Source organism: Glossina fuscipes, unplaced genomic scaffold, assembly GCF_014805625.2.
Source record: "Glossina fuscipes isolate IAEA_lab_2018 unplaced genomic scaffold, Yale_Gfus_2 142, whole genome shotgun sequence".
Taxonomy (NCBI): Eukaryota; Metazoa; Arthropoda; class Insecta; order Diptera; family Glossinidae; genus Glossina; species Glossina fuscipes.
The window spans coordinates 1,429,344-1,440,437 of record NW_023998485.1 but is presented as its reverse complement, the minus strand read 5'-3'; the positions used below and the strand labels follow the sequence as shown (position 1 = coordinate 1,440,437).

The 11,094-nt window shown below is 31.9% G+C and overlaps 1 protein-coding gene across 1 annotated transcript; it reads right to left on the bottom strand.

The window, feature by feature from the left end:
• Positions 1 to 7,021: 7,021 nt before the first annotated feature.
• Positions 7,022 to 7,477, bottom strand: LOC119641069 (cell division cycle protein 23 homolog). The gene has a single exon (XM_038039499.1). It carries the CDS (start codon positions 7,475 to 7,477, stop codon positions 7,022 to 7,024), a length of 456 nt encoding a protein of 151 aa, XP_037895427.1.
• Between the last annotated feature and the right edge of the window lie 3,617 nt (positions 7,478 to 11,094).

Genomic DNA, 11,094 nt, shown 5'->3' with positions numbered 1-11,094 from the left:
ACAAGGAAATCAAAGAAGAGTAAAATAAACATATCCCGCAAGATCATGTGATTTATAAACAGTACTACAAAATCGCATGATTTTGTCTAACGGCATGCCGTTATTCCGATACTTGCGGTTGATACAGACCGACAGACACCCTACCCAAGGTTTGTTCGCGGCCGTTACAACCTTTTTTTGTCTAAATATTCCCCGTCCTCATTATGAAATACTAATAGTTATTATTTATTTTCATAAAATGGCTTCGTTTTTATACGAATTTGCATATGAGAAAGTATCCAAAAATATATTAAAATTATATGTCAAGTCTGAAATCGTGAGTAAAATTCGCCATAAAATGTTTAAAATTAAGTCTTATTATCATATAAGACAAATACATTTGAAAATTTTATTGGATATATGCTATGTTTTTGGAGAATCGCTATAACATCTTTTATTAATCAGGAAGTACGTATGTTTAGCACAAGTATAACGGGAAAGTTCAACTGACGCCATAGAAGTCTCCAATTTAATTATAATAAATGCACTTACCGCAATGAAAGGTGAGTTCTGTTAAAACTATTGTAGTTGTATGAGTGGTTTACTTAGGGTACGTATAGAGGTTCTGGTAAGTGATAGATTTTGACTAGTTGCAGGTTTATTTGGATTAATAGACTTTATGCCTGTAAATATTTTATTGATAATTTTATTATTTTATTATTATAAAAAAAATGCACTTACCGCAATGAACAGTTGAAGCCTTTTCAATATTTTTCTCTCCTTGGTAGTGCACTGAATCGACTTAATGGCTCCCTAAAGTTATCTCTGGGCAAGAAAAACGAAAAAAAAGGCAAACGGAATTTAATTGCTTTTTTTTTTTAATTCTTTTTGGACATTTTTTTTTCCTAATTGGATATTTTTATTTTGCACACAGACAAAAAGAGTTTAGGTCTCTATCTAAGCTCAAAAAATGATTTGAATTATCTAATTCTTCGCAGGCATACGTTCAGCACAGAGTTGTGTTTAAGGTGTTTAAATTATATAATTTTTATAAGGATAATTTTTCGCATGCATACGGTCATTCTTTTATAAACGAATAATAATTTGAAATATAACCGAAATGCATGTAAAAAATGGAATAAAGCAATTCATACAATACATTGTTAAAAATTGTTTTTTTAGTACAAAAGAGTAATGGCTCCTTTTTATACAGTGCTGGAAACAGCGCTAAAATATTGCAAGAATTCATTTTTAAACGAGACAATAAGAGAAGAAAAGTTAACATGTCAGGTAAGATTTAATTTTTTTTCCAATATAGTTTCAATATAAATTTATCAATACTATTTTATATATATTTTTAGAAGACAACAAAAGAAAGAAGAAGGAAATAATTCTCTGGACAGGTAAAATTTTTTAATTTTTTTATTTTGTCGGATTATTAACTTTATATATTTTCAGAAAAAGAAAGAGAAAAGAGAAATAATCAAAGAAATCATTCAAGATGCAGAGACCGACGGCGTGGAATTGAAGAACACGCCTCTAGTAGCAATAATTCTGGTAGGCGCGGACTCCATCGACGAGCCACGCGGAGGGCGAAGAGGTAGACAGGCCCGAAGCCCCTCAGGAACGAAGAGGTAGACGGCATGAAGTCCATAGACAAATCATAATCAATAAATTTTATTATTCTTAATAAAATTCAAGTTCTTAACTGCGATAAAGTCATTCCAAGCTTTTTTTTCATGAAGTTTTAGGGAATAGTTCTAGGAGTTGAATAACTGGAATTTGAAGATAAATGATTTCTTAATTTTTCAAAAGATACGTGTCAGTTATTTACATTTACACTATTGTTTTCTTTAATTCGAGATTTTTTTTTTAATCTCCTATTTCCTTTAGCGTTGTGTTTTCGAATTTAACCAACATATGTATTTATTTATTTATGTATTTATTTTAATTCTACTTATACATGAAACTCAACTAAACAAATAACAGTCGAGTTCAATTGGCTCTTAATCCAAACTTATATTAATTAATAATAAAACTTAGTATAAGTACAATAAAACAAATAAGAAGGAAAAGGAAAAAAGAAAAAAAGCATGTACACAATCAGCAAAGAGCCACACTTACAACCGGTGCAGGACCAAATTGCAAATGAAACCCTAAGCCATCGCAAACATGCACAAGTCTGGCAACCGATAATAATTTATAATAATTCATTTTCGAATCGTAACGAATTTTTAAGGATAAAAGCTAGTTTAAGTACGACATAGGTAAATCACGCGTATTAAGAAATGGTGCTTTAATGGACTTTAAAGAGTCCGATAACGAGAATAAGTGATAGACGTCATTGAAGTTCTTGCAAACGACACGGAGCAGATTAAACAACTCATAATTATATTTACAATGACTAAGCTTAATCAAGATAAAATGCCTAGAGAAGCTCACTTATTGTTAAGTTTCCTTTTTTTTACAATTACAATTTATTAAATTTTGAAAATGGATGAAAGCATAGAATCAAATCCCCAAAGTTCCTACAAATCTGTCCATCAAAAGCGAATGCAAAGGAAACGTAAATTGAGTCGATACGAAGATGAAATAATGTCCTTAGCGAATTCCCGGTCTTATGCGCAAACGTCAATAGCCAATTTTGACAATTTGACAGCCTCGCAAAAATGTCATGAATTATTATCACAGTCTGCTAAGTTATCCACAAATGGAAGTGAATTTCATATCACTGATACACAGTTAATCGAATGTTGCAATATAGCGGAAGTTATGATGAAGGAAGTAAACAATGTAGACGCACCAGAAAGAGCTCCTGGTGACTATAACAATAAAACAATAGTAGATATAATATTTGAGGACTTTCCTACAACGCCTTTTAACAGTCCTATAACATCGCCTGAGAGTAAATTAAGAGATTTGGAACGGAGCCTTTTATTTAGATTACTGGAGAAACCGAAACGTTACTATAGCTGTAAATTTAAAGAAAAGGCGAAATGAAATTTGGAGGGAAAATTCAAGGCCGCTATTGAGGACAATATGAGTACATGCTTATCTTCATTGTTGCAATGCAAAAACGATAAGCATCTTCTCAATGTTTGTAATCAGTTCGATGGCACTTTAATTGATAAACATATCGTAAATTTGAATTCCAAAAAGTCATATGATCCCATCTCAGAAAGTAAATTGGCCTGTATCGGTTTTTTTAACAATTCTGACTTTGTACATTCTTCTTTGGAAAAGTTTGAGATCTTGATTACGACGATATAGAGAAAGAGGACACGTACAACGTAAATGAAAGTAAGTTGTTTTTAAAATCTGTGATGAGACGATATTTAAATTAGTCCAAAATTTTTTAGCTTTAATGTCATCTAACCAGTGTAAAACTGGGATAAGTAAGAATTATCATTGGGATGAAGATGACAACGACATTTGTGCTTCCATAAGCACTCAAGAAATCTTGAAAAAAGTGAAAAATAAAATGTATCAAGATGAGGTGGGCAAGTCCAATAATCGGGCAAGTTCGCTTGTTTCTGCAGGTTTTCAAACAGCGAACGGTAAAAAGGAAACCACATTGGAGGAATCGCAGAAATCCGCACAAAATTTTGTGAGAGAAAGTCAAGGCCGTTTCCAAGAAAAACACTATGAAACTGGAATGAAAGATATAAAAGATCGGATGGAATCGAGTGCACAAGTAGGAAAAGAAAACTAAACCAAGGGTTTTCAAACGGATAATGAGAAGAATGTGCTCATATCTGAAAAAGGGAAAAAACGTATGGAAGCATTGCTAAATGAAGTTCATCAAAGTGAAAGTGATGGTGATATTGAGGATAATTTGCTTTGTATAAAAAATAAAGTTATTTCTAAAAAGCAAAGCATGCTGTTTGAAAGAAAAGTTTTAAGACATTTTTAACAAGCAGGAAAGAAGATTGTTTTTTCACTTTAATTCACCTAAAATCAAAAATTCGCTCGTCTTCCCTAAATTGAACGTGTACGGAGTTTTCCTATTTGGCTTTAACTGTAATCTGGCTAAAGCCTGATTTACATTCGTCGGAACTTTTTCACAGTTCACTCCAGATATTCAGAAAGGATCGATTGGATCGCACTGGCGTGACTGTTAATTGCCATATCTGCTGCACTTTCGTCCTATTCAATTGAATTTCCCACTCTTCCTGACGTTGAATCTATTGTCATTCGGGCGAAAATTGCCAGTAAACAATTATGTGTAACTTTATCCTCTACTCCCCAAATGTGGACATCTCCATTTATAAGAAACATGCTGCCCTCATTTGTGACGTAGCCGAAATGTCTAAACTTGATGTTGTAGTGATAATTCTGCTTCAAGGTCCACCCTTTAGCATCTGATAGAGCTATTGTGTTTTTCAATGAATTATTTGATCGTAATCTACTTCTATACTAGATCTTTGCTTTGGCAATTGAGACTTCGTATCGTCCAGTAATTTGCATTTTCTTTCATTACAAACATAGTGGTCCGTTGAACCATTCTAATGTATCAAATCCAACTTTCTCAATTATACATTACGATTTTCATTAAATCGATATCTTACTGTTTAAATCTCATCGTTCACACTTTATGCTTCTTATACTATCATCGTTCTATAATGTATTAAAATTAGCAATTTCTACTGTTTATCCTAAATATTTTTTTAAGTTTGTCAATTTAACTCAACTGTTTTACATCCCTCGCATGTTTCTTTCAATGGTTCAGAGGACTCTGATGATATTGAAACCAAAAATCTCTTTGCTGAATATTTCCCACAAAATATTTCAACTGCTGATTCCGATGTTTGGAATTATTGAGAATCATTTTCAGTTGGCGGCAAATTTTTATACGCTTATTCTCAGATGTAGGCAATTTTTATACAAATACTTGAACAATTATTAAAAATTGTAAACAAATGTGGACGCTTATTCTCAGATGTTTGGAATTATTGAGAATCATTTTCAGAAGGAGATTACCCCAGATGGAGCGGCAAATTGTCAGCAGCTAAGAAAAAGGCGAATATAAAAGTTGAAGACGATGAAGGGAGTGGAGTGATGGGAAGATTATGCTAATATTGTATTAAGTCAGTGCGTTCTTCCTCAAAATGATTCAAAGCAATTTTTATGTCAACAGACCGATGATACATTGTTGGCTCTTAATAATGAATCCAAACAAACCGTTTTAAAATCTCAAAATACTTGGCAACATTTAAACACAGGGCTTTCGACTTTAAATGTTCCAATGATGTTTCTTCAGAAGCTCTTGTTCTCATTAAACCCAAAAAAAAATTTTAGGTCACCCAATGAACTCTGTGAGACACCCAATAGAAATTTACTACAAACCGAGACTACAATACCCAAATTGAGCGAGTTTCTTAAAAATGCTGTTGAAACAAGTGCACCATGCTCAAATAGGAAATTACCCCTTCAGGAAATGGAAAAAGATCCCAATACAGTATTAATGGTAAAGAAGTGGCGGCTATCGGGCTTAAGACGTGCTCGTACTAGTTCAAAGAAATAACGATGAAAATAAGAGAATTGATAAAACACGCAATTATATATATATATATATATATATATAAATAAAAAAATAACAAAATTTATTATTTTTATAAACTATACTTAAAATATTCATATAATTATTCTTTTTAATAAATTATATTATTAATAAATAAACTTTATTTTAGACTACCATACGTGCATATATTTTTCTTTGGCGATTACATTTCTGAAGTAAAAATTTGCTAAACATGGATTATCAACGTTGCCGATATCGTCCAAAATGACCCACTTACGGTCGTTTCTTATGTCCAAAGGCGAATTACTATTTAAACCAAGCTGAATGAGCAAAGTTGCGTTGGCTATGATTATGCTGATGATTATATCAAGCACTTGAATTGTAAATAATTTAATAATAAATAATTTATTGGGTTGAAATTATTAATTGGTTAGACCGCACTCTCAGCTGTAAGTTGGTAATGAATGGATATGTACGTTAAAGAATCTTTTTACGCATAAAAATTATAATTAAAATTTTCAATGTTCAATGTTTTCTGGCTAAAAACCATTAATTGGCTTTTTAGGAATAAAGAGAGCGTAGACTTGCTTGTAATAAATAAGAAAAATTAACAATAAATGGCCATGCTTGGTCAAGAGCTCTGTCAAAAAGGCAAAGCAGTAGCGGAAAAAACTGTTAAAAGTCAAAGCAGTAGCGGAATAATCTGTTAAAAAGGCAAAGTAGAAATAAACTGTTAAATTGCAAAGCCGCCGGCATTTATATCTGTTAAATTAAAACAATGTAAAAAGACAAAAAAAATAAATAAAAAGCTCTGTTAACATGACAAATCAATGCAAAAAAAACAACAACAAAACAACGAGTACACCATAAAACCAAAAGCATTCGGCCTTTCCTATTGCTGTGTATTAATTTATATAATTTATATTTAAATACAAATAGCTTTATTTATATAATAGCTTTATTATATATGTGAAATAGCTTTATTAATATATATAAAAATATATGTAAAAGAAATTATTATTCTTTTTAATGTTTTCCTGATTGTTTGCGATTCTTTTTCCTTGGTCGCTTTTGCTCTTCTATCGCAACACCGTATAAACCACTTATTCTCGTTATCGGACTCTTTAAAGTCCATTAAAGCAACATTGTTTAATACGCGCGATTTACCTATGTCGTACTTAAACTAGCTTTTATCCTTAAAAAGTCGTTACGTTTCGAAAGTGAATTATTGTCAATTTATTATCGGTTGCCAGGCTTATGCATGTTTGCGATGGCTTAGGGGTTCATTTGCAATTTGGTCCTGTACCGGTTGTAAGTGTGCTCCTATGCTGATAGTGTACATGCTTTTTTTTCTTTTTCTTTTTTTTTTCTTCTTATTTGTTTTATTATGCTCATACTCAATTTTATTGTTAATTAATATTAGTTTTGCATTAAGAGCCTATTGAACTCGACTGTTATTTGTTTAGTTGAGTTTCTAGTATAAGTGGAATAAAATAAATAAACAAAAACAAAATACATGCCTTAACCGTCTAATTTATTTCGCGAATGCTCTGTCCGCAAAGTAACCAAAATCTCACCCAGGTCTTTAAAGTGAACTGAGTCATTTATATTCGATTGATCCGTGGACGAATCCAACCGTCGTTTCTCCACTGCCATATAAATGGCATAAAGATGAAGGAATCTGGGAACTGGAGAACTAGCATTACGCACTAAATGAGCAGCTCTATCATATTCACGTACATCAAAGTAACTTTTAGCCAGAGAATAATTATCATATTCTTTCGGTACTATGCCTTCCAACATTTTAATACCGAAATTATCTTTTTCATCCTCGCCGTCAATATCCACGTCCGCAAGGCCGTGGCACATTTCAGCTAACCATTTGACGCTGTACACTAAACCACGTTTCTGACATTCCACTATACCCTGTCTTAACTCTCTTTTTGCGTCGAGTACGTTAAAGAAGTCATCCTCCATTATTTAACAAGTTTTAAATCTGTAGGAAAAAGTTGGAAAAAGGAAAATAATTAATACATAATTATAAAGAGTGAGTTATTAAGCACTGTTTACTCGAAAACCGAACTGTCATGTTGATCATCCCATATTAATATTTCCGATATACCTCTTCTCCTTAACGATTCTACCAGCAAACCCCAATTACTCTCGGATACCGTTGTATTTTTTCTAAAATACTATATAAATATTATATAAATACGTTCCAACGATAAACGGTTTTTTGGTTTATTCCAAGCGCCACCGAACCAACTCCGACTACGGGACATTTTTTTCTCAAGTTTTTGAGCAAATTTCACTACTTTTTTTTTGTATTAACATCGTTTCAATTTTTCCGCCTTTCAACCACAAATGCAATTTTATAATTTTAATCCGAAAACGTTCTTCAAATTACGGCTTTTTTACTTGATTTTAATAATTGCGTTTATTCAAAAAAAAAAATTTTTACATCTTTTCCTAAATAATTTAATGTTTTTTCTTGAGAAAGCAGCTGATTATGGTATTGCGCAACCAAATGGTTGTTTATAAATTAAGCGTGAAACGGGACGCAACCAAATGGTTGTTTATAAATTAAGCGTGAAACGAGTCGCAACCAATTATATGTTTATAAATTAAGCGTGAAACGGGGGAAGAAGAGAGAGCGATGTTGAAATATTAAAATTACTTTTAAACAATAAATTAAGGACACGGTCATCGGCATTACCTATATATACATATCTATATCTAACTTTATCTGTAACAGTGGTCCATTCTAAAAAATTTGTTTTAAAATTAAAAGAGGCTTCGCATTTTTGACCGTTATGTGTAATTATTATTGTGTGCTTGCAGCGGGCAAGTATTTCCGTGATTGGTCGATGGTGGGATTTGAATACTTTGTGTTTTTCGATTCGTGATTATCGCCTTCAATCTACAATAGTACTTTTAACGGACTCAGCAGCCAAGCACGTTTTCTATTGTTTACCTAAGTCGTGATATTCGACTGGATTTCCATAACGTAAGTAAGTATGCCGGTGCACGCTATCATCTTAGAGACAATTTCGCGGACAAGATATCACAAGCACTTCTATCAAGCTATACCTCTTTGTGTCTAGGGCCTCCTGCACGCCCGGACTCGGTAAAGATTCCTCGATGGACACTACTAGTTTAGGAAGTCCGTTCAGAAGATGATTTCATTGATAGTTTGTATTTAAGTGCTGGTTTTGTCTGCTGCTGAACAACTAAAAACGAAATGCTGGTTTATTGTTTTTTTATCGTATGTCTCACCACTTGATATTAACTCGGAGAACAACTTTGCAATATGGTAAACACTAAAACTTTAGATGCTTTGAGTACAGTTTAAGAAATAGCATAGCTATATGCTAAGTTTTGTAATTTTTAACGGTTTATGTCTATTATAACTTAGAAAATAACTTAGCTTTACGTATACACTAAAGCTTTTGATTGTAGTAATAACTTTAAACGAAACTGGAAGTCGATGGAAATTTTTGTTTTGTTTAAAGTTCGACTATTTGTGCAGCTACGATATAATGTGATAAAATATTTATATGCGCTATATGAAAACAGAAACCTACAGGTAATTATAAATACATAAAACATTAAAGTCGGTAGTAATGAAACGGATGCTAACGATTATCGCGAGCGTGAATTTTAATGAAACATCTAAATAGTTCGTAAATTATTGAAGCGTGTTCGATTCATTAAATTCTACAATTTATTTAGTATCTAATGTTTCTTTATTCTTTTTATATATATGTATGTTTTCATATGAAATTTCTTAATTTCTTTCATTTTAGAATATTATTTATTAATAAATGTGTGTTTTCATATAAAATTTCTTAATTTCTTTTATTTTACAAGTTAGCTTAGAATTAAACCGTGATAATTTTTAAACAAAGTCCTCGTTAAATTCCCTGTTGAAAGGCAAAACACAGAGTCGCTTTTAAAAAATAAATGCCCAACTTAACAACTTAAATGTTAACGCCAATCAGCCAAACTTAACTGTTAAACAACAGACCAAATGCCCAACTTAATCGACAAAAGAGATTCAATTGTGTTAAATAACAGACCAAATGCCCAACTTAACCGACAAAAGGGATTCAATTCTGTTAAATAACAGACCTAATGCCCAACTTCATCGACAAAAGGGATTCAATTCTGTTAAATAACAGACCAAATACCCAACTTAACCAACAAAAGGGATTCAATTCTGTTAAAATGCAAAGCCGTCGACAAAACAAAGGAAAACTTTGGGATATTTAGCAACTAATGTTTATTTATTTTTTATTAATAAATGTATGCTTTCATATTAAATTTCTTAACTTGTTCAATTTTACAAACTTCATTTGTATCAACAGACAGTTTGTCTTGTCAATGCTTTATTAAAGTTTGGGTTATTGTATGTAAGAAGAATTTATCGTTGATATCTTATTAGGAATTTGTTCAAACCGATTATTGGAATGATTCCTTAAAAAAAAAACCCTTTAAGTTTGTGTAAATAATATAAACAGAATTTGATTTACACTGTGCTTTCTTTACTTCATTACTTTTTCGTTCTTCTGTTTTGTTTTTATTTATTTCTTTACTTTGACAGTTTTGGAGGTTTTTTTAACACATCGGTCGTCTTAACAGAAAATGGCCAATCAACATATGATTTCAGAGAATACTTTTCTTTTTCTTTAGTTATTTTACTTGCATGACAAAACTCAATCAATAACTTGCCATTTTCGTATGTCTCCATCAGATCCGCGAGTTAACATATATCCATATATCCATCGTCACTATAAATTATAGAAATATAGCCACTAGCCTTTGTTTACTTTAGTTTTTATTTTACACTGATGTAAGTAATTAAATGAGCGGGCCTGAAAACATTCGCAGTCATATGAGAGTAATTTAAATGAGCGGGCCTGAAATCCATCTCAATTCACAAGCATCTGAGAGTAATTAAATGAACGGGCCTGAAATCCACCTCAATTCATAAGCATCTGAGAGTAATTAAATCAGCGAGTCTGAAATCCACTTGTTAAAATGTTTTTGCTTTAAAGATCCACTTCAGTGGTCAATTTAATGTTACGCTCTCTGGTTTCATGTAGTATTTCAGCACACTCGATTTGCTTTTCACACTTGTCGTGAATTCAATTCAATTTCATAAGTTTTCATTTCAATTGGCTATTTTGTGTCTACCTTTGTGTCTATCTTTGATTTTTAAACAATTTCATATGTTTGCTTTTCAATTCGCTATTTTGTGTCTACCTTTATGTCTACCTTTGATTTATAAACAATTTCATGTGTTTTCTTTTGAATTCGCTATTTTGTGTCTACTTTGTGTCTACCTTTGATTTATAAACAATTTCATTTGTTTCGTTTTCAATTCGCTATTTTTGGCCGATTTTAAGACTAAATTAAAAGCCCAAATAGTACGCACAAAAATTGGTTTGGACGGTATAATATTAGATATAAAAAATATTAAAGTTTTAGGGCCGTTGGCTGATTTGCCCGCGGATGACTATCGAACTTTGAATTCTGGCAAATTAAAGGATCCATTGGTGAGTTGCAATTGTATGACCAAGGCGAATTCTCGA